Here is a 15,991-nt window from a genome sequence, read left to right as displayed (position 1 = left end):
CTCTCTAACTATTTGGGTAAGCCTATACTTTTATTATTATTTTTGAAAGAAATCTATCTTGTAAAGAATAATAAAAGGATAATCCAGAATTCAGAGTAAGCTATAGCGCCACCTATGATGCTGCCACAGCCGTACTGAATACATTTTATATATATATATATATATATATTATTTTTTTAATAGAAAGGCTGTGATATTGCAATAGCTTAATTAAATAATAATAATAATAATAATAAAGAGCTTGAAAATGGACACATTAAACCCCGTTTTCCTGAAATGTTCACATTCCTAAAACCATTATGGTCAATTATGTTTTATCAAAAACAGACTTGCAACATTTAGTGTTAAAATTGCAGTATCATTTTAGGTTCCTATGGTAATTGACTTCATTTGAGTGCCCAATTTGAGAATACACGTTTTATATTGTCTGACGATGCTGAACAACTGGAAGAACTAGAAAATGAATAAGAAATGTAGGGTGCACATTAAGCTTGCGAGCTGGCCTGTTGTGTGCAGAGAAGATGGGGTTTGATGGGGACAATCTAAAGGTGTGGTTGTGGATTCTATATGCTGTGGGCTACAATGCAGTGCTTTAGATCACATCCTGTGGATCAGGCTCTTGCTGTGGATTTTGTCTACATAGAAAACAATGGATTGGCTTTATTTTACACATTTTCTTTTAAACAACCAGGTCTCTACTTACACGTGTTTTGTGTGTTGTTTTGGTCTTTGACAGACGAGAAGACGTGCACTGACAGCGAGCAGGAGGTGGACCACCAGGAGGAGAACTGTACTGCCTCCAACAGCCCTGGACCTGAACCACTATCCCCTTACAGCTCCAGGTGCGAGGAGCGCGTACGGGACCGGCCTAGTGCTGAAAAGAAGGACGACTCCGTATTCAATGTAAGGAACCTTGAGAAATCAGACAAATCAGACAGCAGGCACAGGAAGGACACCTCGGACTTGCCCAAAAAGGACTCGGAGAGCAGTAGCGGGGGCATAAGCGCCACCAAGGACGGCTACAAGGACGGCTACTCTCCTCTCATGGTGCAAACGGAGAGCCCCGCTCACTTCAGCCCCAGCCACTTACAAAGCCTCGCTCTGTCCGGCCTGCACAGTCAGCAGTTCTTTAACCCCCTCAACGCCGGATCGCCGCTGTTGTTTCACCCCGGGCAATTTGCCATGGCCCCCGGAGCCTTTTCCGCCATGGGAATGCAGCACCTTATGGCCTCTATCTCTGGAGCGAGCGCTTTGGAAAATGGCCTCTCCTCCCAGGGCGCGGGAGGCCTAGCGAGCGCCTTCCCTTTCCATCTGTCCCAGCACATGCTAGCCTCTCAGGTAAGAGAAAACCCCCTTTTCAGACTACATGATTTATAGAGAGGAGGCCAGCACTCTGCAGCATCTGTTGGATCAGTGGTCACTGGTTCTCAAAGTGGATTCTAGGGACTCTCTGGGTTCCTTGAGGGGGTTCTAAATTGACCCTTACAACTTGTAAGACTTGTAAGTTACAAGTCTGTAACCCTGACAGTATACAAATGGAACTCGGGTCCATTTGGTTCCATTTGTTTACTGTAGAGTTAAGGGGAGGCCTTGAAATGTAAAGGTTTGAGGACCACTGTGTTAGATGACATCGTATCAGAGCTGTGGTCATTGCTCAAGGGCATCTGAGATTTGAGATTGGGCTTCGAGGCTGATTTGCCTCTGCCATGGCAGGCTAAAAATGGTAGCTCAAAACCTGCTAATATACACGTCATTGCCTTGGTTGTGGTGCAGGCAGAGAGAGCATTAGTTCTCAGGTGTATTTCATAAGCAGCTTTAATTTAAATCAACATGACCTGGTGAAAAAATATTATGGGCTTATTGTTAACAGACCATGGGTGGAGTGTAGTTAAATGCTTTAGCACTAACAATATTGTCATTATTAACTAGGTTAAAGATCCAGGCTGTAGTGTATGTATTTAGGCTGTGTGTAGGACTGTTAGGAAAGCATTTGACTGTTATCTTGAGATTTTTATATTATACAGCACCTATTAGCCATAGGCATAGCTGATAGAGATGGTTTCAAAATGTATCAAATATTTCATGATTGTTTTGTGTCGTTTTTACTATGAGTTGAGAGATTATTGTTTTTTCATAAAGGGCTATTTCCCACATTAGGCTTTCTTTAAAACAACAAACAGTTTCGGCTGGGCTACAGGTGTCATAACAAACTTGTTGCCATTTTGTAATTTGATTATTAAACTTAAACGAATAAGTCTATAATTAATTAATATACTCCATCCCACGAGGGTGCCGCATATCAAGCGTTAATTGACGCTTCTTTTTCACAAGCGACAAGTTGTACTGCGGAGTGTAAATAAACTATATGCCAGTGGTTGTCAAAATGGTTCTAAATTGACCCATGGTCAATGGTCAATGGTTCCATTTGTATACTGTCAGAGTTAAGGGGGGTCCTTGAAATGTAAAAGTTTGAGAACCACTTGACCTATATGCGTTACTAAACTGCAGTGTTTGCTCTCCATTCCTCCAGGGCATCCCCATGCCGACATTCGGCGGCCTGTTCCCGTACCCATACACCTACATGGCAGCCGCTGCGGCGGCAGCGTCCGCTATGCCCGCCACCAGCTCGGCCGGCTCCATGTCCAGGAACCCCTTCCTGACCAACTCCCGGCCCAGGCTCCGGTTCAACCCCTACCAGCTGCCGGTGTCCATCCCGCAGGGCTCCAGTTTGCTCACCGCCGGTCTGACGGGCGGCCTCAACAACAACCCCGGGTCCGAATCCTCGAAATCGGGCAGCAGGGAGACGAGTCCAGCGCCCGAGCAGCAGCAGCAGCACCACAATCACAAGACCTCGAGTGTGAGGTCCGGTTCGCCCAAACAACCCACCATGAAAGACTCGATCAACGAGCTCCAGAACATCCAGAGACTGGTGAGCGGCCTGGAGAGAGAGCAGAGAGAGAGCTCTCCATTGAGGGATTCTCCGAAGTGATTCATGTGCCCCCCCTCCTCCCCGCCCGACCAACACACTGGGAATTTAGCTCGATTCCGTCACGACTTTGGCTTGAATATAAATGGACATTCATATACAATTGTCTTGTACAGCACATTGCAGCGACTGACCCGGACCTTTTTTCGCCCATGAACATTGCGAGGAACAAAACTGGCGTCGTTTTTGCTGGTCTACTGGGCCAATAATACCAGGGCCCCACCGGCCCTATAATTGACGCACTGACATGTGGAAACCAAAAGTGTGTTTGAGTTTGATCACTAACTTGAAGCATACTAATATGTAGTAGGCCTAGTTAGAGATGTAGAACAGTGGTTCTCAACCTTTTCAGGCCGTGACCCCCCAAAATAATCATATTTGAACTGGGGACCCCCCAGATAAATATCAGATCTACAAGCTCACAATGCCTAATGTTGTGAGCTTGTAGATCGGCTATTTTCAAATGTTTTGCCTCTTTCTTATATTATTATGACAATTTGGCCATATGGTTGACCAGTTTTTATAGTATAGTTTATTATTTTGATGCAGTAATGGTAAAAAAAAAAAGTTATTAAAATGGTCTTAAAAGTCCTTAAATTGTCACTTCACTGTCATCTAGCCCCCCCCCCCTAGATAATCATGTGGGGTCCCGACCCACAGGTTGAGAACCACTGATGTAGAACATGTTGACCACAGACATGGACACATTCTGGGCCTATTTCTGACGTGTGTTATCACATCAGCCTATTTCATGAGAGCGCTATATTTGTTAATTAAATGTGTGCTATGCGTTTGACTCCTGCAGGCAGCCTATAGCGTGAAGGTGCAAGGTTTAAAAGCTACATCCAAATGAATAAATAAAAAATAAAAAATAAAAAAAATGAATTGAATAGCCTATATTTCAAAAGGGATGGAAAATGAACGTTCCGTCTGAGATAATCGAGAAGAACGCGTGTCATTTGATTTCTGCCAGACAATTGTTTCTGAAATATTTATGTAATTATAAAGAAAAAAAAAGAAAATTCTGTAAATATGCTAGGATCCAAGAATATGCAATTGGTATTAATTTATTCAAGGCTGTATATTAGGGCGTGTATATATTTTCGAGTTTAACTCGTTGCTTTTTTTTTTTCTTTTTCATTTTACATGAAAGTATACTGTAAATGAAAGCTATTTAGCGCTTGTTGGTTTGAGAAAGAAAAACTGTCTATGATGCATTGCTGATTTTTTTTCCTGCCTGTGACACGTGAAGGAAAACATGTGTGCCATGTTTAATCGCTGCACACACACACACACACACACACACACACACACACACACACACACACACACACACACACACACACACACACACACACACACACACACACACACACACACACACACACACACACACACACACACACACACACACACACACACACACACACACACACACAGAGAGAGAGGGAGAGAGAAAAAGATAAGGAGAAAGACACAGGCTGCTGCGAACGGTTCTTTAAGCCTGTTGTGACCTGACATGTGTCGTATAGACTCGTATAGAGATGGGAAAAACCTCAGGTTTATTTCACTCCAACCCCCCGGAGGGAGTCAAAACAATCCCTCCTCCAATGGACGCATCATTAATGCATATCTTATTCATAAATATATTTAAAGATGAAAATATCTTGTTTAATATGCTGGTTGTCCGGGTATTTTTTTTTTTTTTTTGGATTCTCTCACAATTTCAATAAAAAAATCGTTGTGTTGAAAATCTGTAGGTCTGTTATTATGATAATGTGGCAATGATGGCCATTATTAGGCCTATTATTATTATTGCTGTTTTTGTTGCTATTATTGTATTTTATTATTGGTAAATATGTTTCCAAAGTGTTCTATTTTACATTCCCTAAACTATTGGTTTAATACACTATTGACAAGCGTGCCGTGTGCGCGCGCGCACACACACACACACACACACACACACACACACACACACACACACACACACACACACACACACACACACACACACACACACACACACACACACACACACACACACACACACACACACATGAAATATGACCTAAGTAGCACATCCTCGCTTATGAGGCAACAGCGCCCTCTTTCGGCAGTGTGTTTGCAAAGAAACCAGTGTTTGTCCATTGTTTCCCTACATTGTGGCACATTTTTCTATATTCAAAACAAGGTGTTCCGTTGTTTCAGACACATTTATCAAAAACAAACAAAAGAAAATCCATCTGTAATAATCTGGTCTGTGTAGGTGAAGTGTTGTGTAATTTGTTACATCAACTGTGATGACAATGATAATGTGTTGAAAATGATAATGTTACACATTATCGCGACAGCCTCGTGTATAGGCCTACACAGAGACACTATACTTTCAGAACATAATAGGTCAATGGTCAATAGGATAAATTATATAAATAGGCTATATTGTGCTCTGCGCGTTGTGCTCGCACTTTATAGCCTATATTTCCCAGAATAATGCCCGGTCCCTATTGTTTTTTTCTTCTTTAAGATGCTGCCTATGGTGTAAAGATTACATAGTCGTTAATATTGGGCCTAAACAGTGGTGCACACTGATCATTTAACAAAGTTGTGAATAATCTTGGCCTTTTTTTCCCCTCTCGCCGTCAACAATCATTAGTTGCGATCCACGAGGCCGCCACATGGAGCCTATTGATCAGCCATTGACTGATTGTTTTAGACAAATACTTTTTATCCAGAGAGTGCGAGGTCGACCGGCTCTCCCTGTTAATTGAAGATAACAGAGTGGCAACAATGGGCCCCTGTAATAGAACGAGAGTTTTGTGATTATCGCCGCAGAAAGAAAAGAAAATGAACAAGAAGGGGGGCTCTCTAATTAGGAACCGCGGCTCTCGGGATCTGCCCCCCCTGCCTTTGTGCCGGGGTGTGTGGAGGCTGTGGCCGGCAGGCAGGCGACAGGCGCCGGTCGCTGGACAAAGGGCTGTCTGCTGCCAAAGTGGCTGCTGGGCGTCCAAGCGCCTCACTCTCTCTCTCTCTCTCTCTCTCTCTCTCTCTCTCGTCCACAACCTCCCCGCTTAACCCTTTAACACCATGGTACACTCTCCAACACACCAGCACAACCCACCACAAACATCACATTTAACCACAGATTTTTTTAATTATTTTTTTTAACACATGAGGCATAATTAATGTCATGTAGGCTTAAAGTAAATCAACTGCACAAAACGAAATCACCCAAAATCCCGAGTGTTAATTTAGCCAATGGGCATAAAATATATATAGGCTAGAAGAGATTATAAAAAAAAATATTATTCAGAATCCCGTTGTGTATTCAAAAAACAAATAGTCTGTGGCTGTGCACATTAAGCAGTCCAACATATTGAATCCAAGTGGAGGAGAATCCACCAAATTACATATCATTATTGTTTGCAGGCTTATATTTATTCTTAAATCATCGATAGGCTAAGGTTAAATTGTGTTTTCCTGGCCCAATAGGCCTAATAGATTTTGGGCAAAGCTCCACACGGATTTATGTCATTGAACAGTTCCCGTGTCTAGCCCGCCTGTAAATACTTGCATTACTACACCGTTTCTATAAATACACCCACACACACAATACTACAGGAAATGATGGACAGTAACAGTTGTTTAGCTCATAATAGCTTGGCATTGTATGAGGTTCCCCATTTTACAGTACTGAAAAATGTTTAATAATATATTAGTTTATTATTATTATTATTATTATCATCATTATTATTATTAATAATAATATGTTGTTGTCTATAATGTTTTAAAGTAAAACTGTGTGTCTGTAAAAAATATTTTCTCCAGGTATTCCGGATAAGTGTCTGTCTGTCTGTCTGCTGGTATTTATGTCACTAATCAGCAAGATGAGCGGGGTGGATCATCATCATCCTCACACTTGTGGTAAATCATGGTAAGTTTAATAAAAGTTTGTGAGTTCTCTTCCAACGGTCAGTTTTGTGCATATTGAAAAGTTATAGGCCTATATATTTTGGGCTGTTGTTTATATATGTGATCAAAGTCGATTGTTACATTAGCTATGAACCTTTTTTTTTTATCAAATAAAAATGAAGTTTTATGAGTACTCTCCCACTGTCCATTTTATAGCCCGACTGCGCTCATGAAAGAAAAGTCTTAAATCATCATGTGCCGAGACTGGTTTATGGTGGATACCTGTCTGCATAGGCCAGAATGATCCAAAAATAATCACGTCAAATCTAAATACAATGAAAGCCTAAAATGCATATTTTCTCCAACCCTCGCATAATAAGTGGCATAAGGCAGTGGTCCTCAACCTTTTCAGGCCGTGACCCCCCAAAATTATGGAATTATTGAACTGGGGATCCCGGATCCCCCATTTTGTTTGACTTATTTCCACAGATAAATATTGTGAAAATAGTAGGCTACAAGCACAAGCTCACAATGAGCTGAGCTTGTAGATCGGCTATTTTCACAATTCTGGTCTCTTTCTTATCACATTTGACAATTTGGCCAATGTTTTATATAGCCTATAGTTTGTTGATTACTTTTGATGCAGTATTTGGTCTTTTTCTTTTCTTGAGGTTTTAAAAAGGTCTTAAAATTCTTCAATTCTTCACTTCACTGTCATCTGGGGACCCCCTCCCCCAAAAAAATAAATCATGTGGGGGTCCCGACCCACAGGTTGAGAACCACTGGTATAAGGTGCTTCTTGTTTTATAGCCTATAGGCCTACTGCTTATACTGCGCATGAGGCTATGGGGATCGACTTTGGTTGTAGGTGAGTTTTATAGTTGGGGGGGGGGGGGGGGGGGGTAACATGTACAACACTGTTTTGTAGAATATACAGACCTATAGAGATGAGTTCCTCAGTCACGAAACGTTGAGTTTAAAAAAGTTTTAAAAGCAATCGCTCATTAATGTTGAATTGTGTATATATATATAAACAGGGGCCTATATTTGTTAGTGTGATATAGGCCTACTGATGTTCCATGTGATAGCAATAGGCCTACAGGAATGGCACATAACCTGGGCTTAGATTGCCTAAACCAAGTGAAATGCCTGGGAAAGTAAAGACACGCTTTTATTCTGCCCCATGAATGCTACAAATTAAAATAAAAACAGAATTATTTTATGGAGATGACCATTTAAAATGTTAAACTCCCCTAAGGGTATAGGTGGGCACCAAGGAAGAGTGAGCATCTCGGTGTTAGATTGGCTTTTATAAAATGTCAAAAAAATAAATATTCGGAAAATGTTTTAAAGTAAAGTATACATGATTAAAACATGCTTAAACATTCGACAATTAAGGTCTAATATTTCTACAATTACTACAAATTTGTGTAGTATCCTGTCCTGTATCCCTCCTCGGCCTATACGTGTGACAATGCATGAAGCGCTGAGAAAACTTTGGACCACTTTCAGGGAAATCGGCGGTGTTTTCTTGACTAAAGAACACCTGACAGTGATAGGTCGTTCCAGCTCAATACATCTCAGAGCTGAACGACCTATTGGGTGTGCGTCTCAGGTGCAGCGATACGATTGGGCCACATTCAGGCAGCAGAGGACCAATCATAGTCTACATCCTTATTTTCCTTAAAGACATGGCATGTGGTTGGCCTTAAAACACACATATGTGTGTATTATAAACAAACAACTGAATTTTGGTTGGTTGGCCACATTATAAATGTCGAATGAAAAAAAATAACACAACCTTGTGGAAATCTAATCAGGCTGTGACTGTGTTGCTTTGGGCGTGATTGTATTTCCAAAGGTCTGTGCTCAGTGTATATCTCCTATAAAGTGTGCCCGGGTTTGAACAACCCTGCAGTACTTGAGTGGAGACAGATCTCCTGGAAGTGATAACAGGGCCGGTGGGCGAGGAAGCATAGAGGGGGCCATGCAGGAACAGAGCGGTTCGTTCGGCGTGCGTACGGCACCGGGTCGAAACCAGCGTTGCCAGATTCTGCAAGAGAAATAAGCAACCAGGTCTATGAAAACAAGCCCAGAAGAAGCTACTAGGCTATGGCAATTTGAAAATAGCCGATCTAAAAGCTCACAACGCGTCGCGATGCGACATGTTGTGAGCTTGTAGGTCTGCTAAAAATATTGGAAAAATAGATAATTTTGGATTTTTTTTGAAAGATTGTAACAACACATCTTGTATGAGGGGGAACCTGGCACAACATAATTTCAGATAGGGGGGTCCGTGGACAAATAGCTACATATGAATTTGGGGGTCCTTGACATGATAATGTTTGAGAACCACTGGTTTAAACAACATTAGGAAACAACTTACAAGCCCAAATAAGCAACTAGAGACTACACTTTAGAAACAACACAAGTCCTAGAAACCGCACTGCAACTACCAATATTTACAAGTAGCCTAACTTTACAGAAAAATAAGCCCAAAGTGGCTTATAAAAAGCGGACATGGCAACACTGGCGGTGGCGAAGGCGTCAACAGCCGTGTCTGGAACTTCCATGAAGCCTCCTCTCACACTTCTCTGTCCCTCAGCGCGCATGGTGGCTTTCTTCTCCCAATGTATAGTTTGATCTGAGGCTGAGCCCTGGGTGCTGCTGTGTGCTGTATGTATGCATCATTATAACAGAGGAGGAGGAGGCCTATTACTATACCTGTCCGAAAAACAGAGATAACTTTATGATGCCCTGAGGCATAATTTGGGAGCATTGTTGGAATGTGCTGCTGCCTGCCTGCCACTCAGGATTAAAACTGAGAGCTGTTTGTTGATCATCAATCAATGTTTGACAAGCACTGTTTCACAACAGACAACTGTCTGCATTTCTAAGTAAGCAAACACTGTGTGTGTGTGTGTGTGTGTGTGTGTGTGTGTGTGTGTGTGTGTGTGTGTGTGTGTGTGTGTGTGTGTGTGTGTGTGTGTGTGTGTGTGTGTGTGTGTGTGAGTGTGAGAGACAAAGCTGATCTGGATGATACCCCTGCACGCAAGCCAGTCGCCCCCTTCTGGTCGACAAAAACGGCACCAAAGTCTAAATCGACTTCACAAAAAACTTTTATTTGCCCTCATATTTTTTTCTAGCAGTGCACTGTTTGCTCAGAGGATAGTCTTCAAATCATAGAAACATAACTATAGCGGTTCCACAAGCCCACTATACAAATAGCCTGTAGCCTAATGTGGGAGGATATTCCCTTCGTTCTGTTTGACTCTGAGGAAGAGTCAGTGGTTAAATAAAACCTAAATGAGTGCTCCAGTCATTTAGTTGGGTATAGTCTATTATTTGGAAGTGCCTAATGTGGGCTGTTATTTAAAATCAAATAAATCATCCCCTTTCCTATCGCTACACATTTAAGAAAAAGAAAAAACAAACCTGCCATTCGTTTTCAATTTGACCAACAATAACACATTTGTTACTTTTTGACCGATGTTAACAGAAGAAAATACCGTAGGTTAATTCTGATTAAAAGACACAGTTAATCCATCTGTGGTGCAATGAACTTGAAGATGAACGAGTACAGACAATAGAGACAAAAGCAGGACTCTAGCTCCATTCACAAGTAAGCTATTGCAAGCTGCAGATCAACAAGTAGGTAATGGTTTTACCTCAGCATTAATTAACAATTATAGGTATATATTGATTTAGCTACCTGAAATAAAATAGGTGGAGCATATATATCACGTTTTCAGTATGTGTGACCAAGATTATTTATTCATGATTTCTATTCTAACATGCATATTTTAATAACAGCAACAGTCCTGAATTAAAAAAACTAAAACAAAACAAAAATATCATGACCTAAAAGTAGGCTATTAGTCAAATGGGAACAAATACCTGTTTTCTTTAACCTTCCCATTTTAAATGAATATTGTTCTCACAAAGTACAGTGATTTTCCTTATGTATTTTCAGTGCATGTCCCTATATAGGCCTACTGGAAAAAATATATATACAGGGCTAGCCTAGAATCAGATAAAGAGTCAATAATTGGGTCAGCCGTTAAAACTGTTAATTCTACTGGTGACTGGCCTTTCAAATAACGGTGACAAGACATGTCATTTAATGCTGCTTCTCCAAACTCATTGGAAGTTCGTCAGAGCGGATGTACCCACCTTCACCGCTAGATGTCGCAATTACTCACATTAGCACTTAAAAACAACTCCTTGTGTCAAGATCAATATATCAATTCTGATGCTTTCCCTCACCACACAGAAATATAGCAAAACACAATGTAGGACCATCAACCATATCCATGTCAACTGCTTATAACGGGAGCAGCGATTCATTGGAAACTAGTCAATCACTCGTATGAACCGCCATAGGATACCAAATAAGGAAGTTGGCACAGCTTAGCCTGTGTGTGACTGGATGGGCAGTGCCTATAGGCCTACATCTATTGCATTACAAACACATCATTCTAAGAGAATGGAAAACAACCATACAACAACTACAAAACTAGAGTTAAAGTAGCATTATTTGTATGAATAAAATGTAATTTTGTCCAATCTGTATGGTAGAGTATGTTACTATATAATTTATACAATTAGGGTGGTTGTATTTTGTCTCCCTGCTCTTCTATTGAGACATTTAGATTGTGTCAAAGGTCATGTCTCAGACTATAGACACAGAATCTGACCCGATGGTCGATATTAAATGTATCCCCTGAGCAAGCAGGCAGGCACTATTAGCTCAATGGTAAACATTTCAGCACTTGTGCAGGAAACCGGGTTCAAATCCGGGGTAGAAGAGGAAAGTTACATAGAGCAGCTTTAAAACACTTACAAAAACAATCACACAAATCTGTTAGCGTATCTGTTATTCCACTGATGCAGGTGAACAATAGTCCAAAAGTCCTAAAATGATAGATTTGGCAACTTGGTTGAGGATATGTGATGGTACTTAGGGAAAACACAACATCTTCTTGGCATAGATCTACCATTGGCAGCTGCAATAATGTGAGACGTGACAGATAACCATCAATAACCAAGCCAGCGATTTAGCCATTAAACCAGTTGAATGGTTTCACCAGACAAAGGACAGATCCAGTTTAAGGCCCTTGTTGACATGTGTGATGTGCTCTAATGATTGTGTGTATATTTGAACAAAAAGAGAAATAATCTATGATAATGTATCATTAGAGATTTAAATTGTATAGAGTTGCTTAAATAATGTTCCAATCTCTAATGTCTAGCCCTGCTATCAAAATGTTATGAGTTTGTTTTTAACTAATTTGATTCAGAGCTGTTAGCTTGTTAGCTACAGATGGCAATATACCCATAGATAACCAAATACCGTCATAGTGGAAAATATATGATGAATCACAATTTCTTCTAATGTTGCTGTCACCGTGCAATGTTTTATACATTTATTTTCTTACCCCCCCTCTCTCTCCGCGCACACACACACACACACACACACACACACACACACACACACACACACACACACACACACACACACACACACACACACACACACACACACACACACACACACACACACACACACACACACACACACACACACACACACACACACACACACACACACACACAGGGTGATGCAGTCCTTTTAGGAATCAAAGTCGAATGGGATAGTGCAGTTGGTAAGGTAAAATTACTTTTTAATTAATGTTTAGGGTTATACACATGGATATAAAATATATATTTGCATGTGCATGTTTGTGCAGTTACACCACTTTCGTGTGGGCAATATGTAGTCCGGGCTGACTTCCAGGCAGCCTATGGTGGCTGTCATGCCCCAGATGAGAGCTCATAGCCGGGTAGGAGTAGTGCAGACAGTCAGTGTCTGTTTGTAGTGGTTCTAAAACGTCCATGTGGTTCATGGTGGTGGTTTAGCCTGAATGAGGGCCCTCTCAGTCGGCCTGGCTCACTAGTAGGCCCACTAGGTCCTTTACTATTGAATTAATGACAGTTATCTGGAGGAATGAATGGGATATGTAAATATAAGTGTATTTTCAGGGACCCCCAAGCTCATAGAAACTGGGGTGACATACTCTCCCCTCAAAATAAAAAGTCATACCAGGCATAGACAGAGGGTTAATTATGGTCTCATAACCATAGATGTGTATCTAGTTTCAGTCTTTTTCGGGCGTACCTATATCGATGCCAAGTGGCTTAAACCTTAGTGGATGTTCTATTATTATGTTATCCATCCAGAGTTTATTATAGATCATGCAGAGTTTTACGAGCTGAGGAGAGTTTACAACTTGACCTTAAAACAATGATTTTTGATGTGCGGGTGTGTCAGTGTGTGTGTGTGTGTGTATGTGTATGTGTGTATGTGTATGTGTATGTGTGTGTGTGTGTGCGTGCTTGCATGTCCATGTACTCCAATCTAAGGTATGCATTGCACAACTGTTCACTGGCATATTTTACAAAAGGGTCTCTAGCATTCAAAGGGCCGCGGCGGACGCTATGTTAAGACTACATTTCAGTGTACATCCTCGCTATCCTTGAGACGAATTACAAACTGGAAGATCTCGAAACGGAAAAGTCGTAAATCAGTGGGGAAAACCAAACAATGCAGCGCCTGCTAATGAAGTGGCTGGAGACGTCCATGTTGGGTCCCTCCAACTTGTCTTTCATTACTGCTGGAGAAACAGGGCTGTCTGCGTGGGATGGACGCCTTTGACTGTCCAACATCAAACCGCAGCAGACCTGCGCCACTGCTCTTGAACCCCGGCTCACGGACATGTAGAAGCCTGATGTATGGTGTCGTACACAGAACCTGATGTGTAGCCTTGTGGAAAATGGTGATGGTGGTGGTGGGGGGGCTTTTGATCTTCTCTGAGTCCTGAAAGGGGAGGATGTGCTTATACGCATACTGGGAGAGGAGCAGTGGACAGTGGGGTCCACTAGTCAGTGGGGTAGACCAGTGGTTCTCAACCTGTGGGTCGGGACCCCCAGGGGGTCCCCACATGATTATGGGGGGGGGGGGGGGGGGTCTCCAGATGACAGTGAAGTGACCATTTAAGGATTCTTAAAACCTTTCTAATACCTAAAAAAAACAAGAAAGAAAAGAAATGAGACTGCATAAAAGTAATCAACAAACTATATAAGAACCGGTCAAACATTGGCCAAATTGTCAAATAATATAAGAGGCGTTGTGAGCTTGAAGATCTGCTATTTTCACTATATACATCTGTGGAACCGAGTCAAACTAAATGTAATGCCTCGACTCCTACAATTCCAAGTGCTTGTCAGGGTGGGGGGTCCCCAGTTCAAATATGATTGTTTTGGGGGGGTCACGGCCTGAAAAGGTTGAGAACCACTGAGGTAGACTATAGGCTCCTATATAGTTAGGAGCACAAGTATGCACAGCCGCACGCACACACATACCAAGTCTCTATACGTACACAGTAAAATCTTGTGTTCATTTTACACCCAAAATATTGTACAAATTCATACCCACACATACGCACCCTCGCCTGCGCTGTCCTGACACAGAGATGAACACAGCAGATTAGCTAAGACTAACAGTCCCTGTCATGATGGACGGAGCCCCCGGGCCTAGTCTGGGCACTGAGACTAAACCCGTCGGCTCTTCTAAAAACATACAATCCCCTCACACTCCAAGTTCAGCCCGGGCGCCTCGCACTCACGATGTGAAATGCACACTCTCATACAGGCGTGCCCAGCGAGACCCTGAGTCAGTCCACGCTACGTCATGTCATAGACGGAAACAGTCCGATGATTTCTGCAATTACACCTTTCAATATAAGCAAAATCACCTAATCGTTAACCACTCGAGCCGGTAACAGGATAGGTGGGCACCAACGAAGAGTGGGCAACTCTGTGTTAAATTGGCATTTTTTTTCAGAAATGCTATTAAATATATTATTTGGACAATGTTTTTAAGTAAAGTAAAGTATACATGATAAGAACATAATATATTCAACAATTAAGGTCTAATACTTCTACAATATATTGCTACAAAACCCAGGGGGCATAAACAATAAGTTGAAGGATAAAATGAAGTCTGATCATGAAATACTGTGCATGTTCACATCAAGTATACCTTACTTTTCTTTACCATTTTTCTAAAAAAGTTTTTTTTTAACATTTTGGACAAAATAGCCAATTGTACATTGAGGTACCCAGATGTCCCTAGTGCCCACTATCCTGTATCCCTTAAGTCCTATTTTATAAGAAATTATGAAAAGTGAAAATGTTATATAAAATCAGCTGATCTACAAGCTCACAATGCATTGCAATGAGACGCCTACAATGACTTACCCAAAATAGTGACGCCAGGTTTAAAGGGATTAACCAGTTAAACCCTATACATCTTTGACCAGAGTCCCCCAGGCCTCCAGTCCAGTCTTTTCCCCCATTACACCACATCTCTTCGCCGAAAACAGCTAATCTGCAAGCTCACAATGTGTCGCACAACGGCACGCTGTGAGATTGTAGATCAGCTATGTTCCTCCAATGTTTGCATACTTTTACCAAATGTTTGCCTATTATGACATGGCCAGAATATATAGGGGCACTAGGGTTCATGTGGTTAAGGGGGGCATCAATGTGTGTGAGCACCTTGATGTCAGACAGTGTTCCTCCTAATCCAGCGGTTCTGTCTGCCAATGGGATTTACAGAGCTTTTCTAACCCCACAAGAACAAAGGCCACATATGAAGGGAAATGTCTTTTGAAATGCATTTTAGATGACTGCTGACAAGTCACTCACACCCAATAAAAAACAGAGAGAAATAGTGAAGTGTCACGTGACAAATGGCTTCCCTGCTTTTGCCACGACAAGGGTTAGGTAAAACAGAGCGAGCGGCTTCTTCATAAAAACACGTTCCCTTAACCAGAAACCCATGCTTGTTTGGTTTGAAGAGGGTAAGAGGACCTTCCTGCTATTCATCAAATCTTTTGATTTCATTACATCACAGGGAAGCAGGGGCTTCAATTTTGCTTGCTGATATGAGACCTTAGCAGAGGCTGTTACAGTAACAAAGTTGCAACGATAGGGGGAGTTTTAGGGGCACAGACATTTGGAGACCCTTCTGAA

The 15,991-nt window shown here is 41.7% G+C and overlaps 1 protein-coding gene across 2 annotated transcripts in view; it reads left to right on the top strand.

Annotated features, from left to right (window-relative positions):
• tbx2b (T-box transcription factor 2b) overlaps positions 1-4,395 on the top strand; it is a 12,966-nt gene extending 8,571 nt beyond the window's left edge. For both annotated transcript variants that reach the window (XM_080427843.1, XM_080427842.1), the window contains exons 6-7: positions 737-1,338; positions 2,531-4,395. In XM_080427843.1, coding sequence (XP_080283969.1) covers positions 737-1,338; positions 2,531-2,989 — 1,061 coding nt within the window. In that variant the 3' untranslated portion in view covers positions 2,990-4,395. The remainder of the gene's footprint in view (positions 1-736; positions 1,339-2,530) is intronic.
• Positions 4,396-15,991: the final 11,596 nt, after the last annotated feature.

The sequence above is a fragment of the Gymnoscopelus braueri genome (assembly GCF_963280865.1).
Source record: "Gymnoscopelus braueri genome assembly, chromosome: 5".
Lineage (NCBI taxonomy): Eukaryota > Metazoa > Chordata > Actinopteri > Myctophiformes > Myctophidae > Gymnoscopelus > Gymnoscopelus braueri.
Note: the sequence above shows the minus strand (reverse complement) of the source record. Positions and strands in the feature narration are given on the sequence as shown.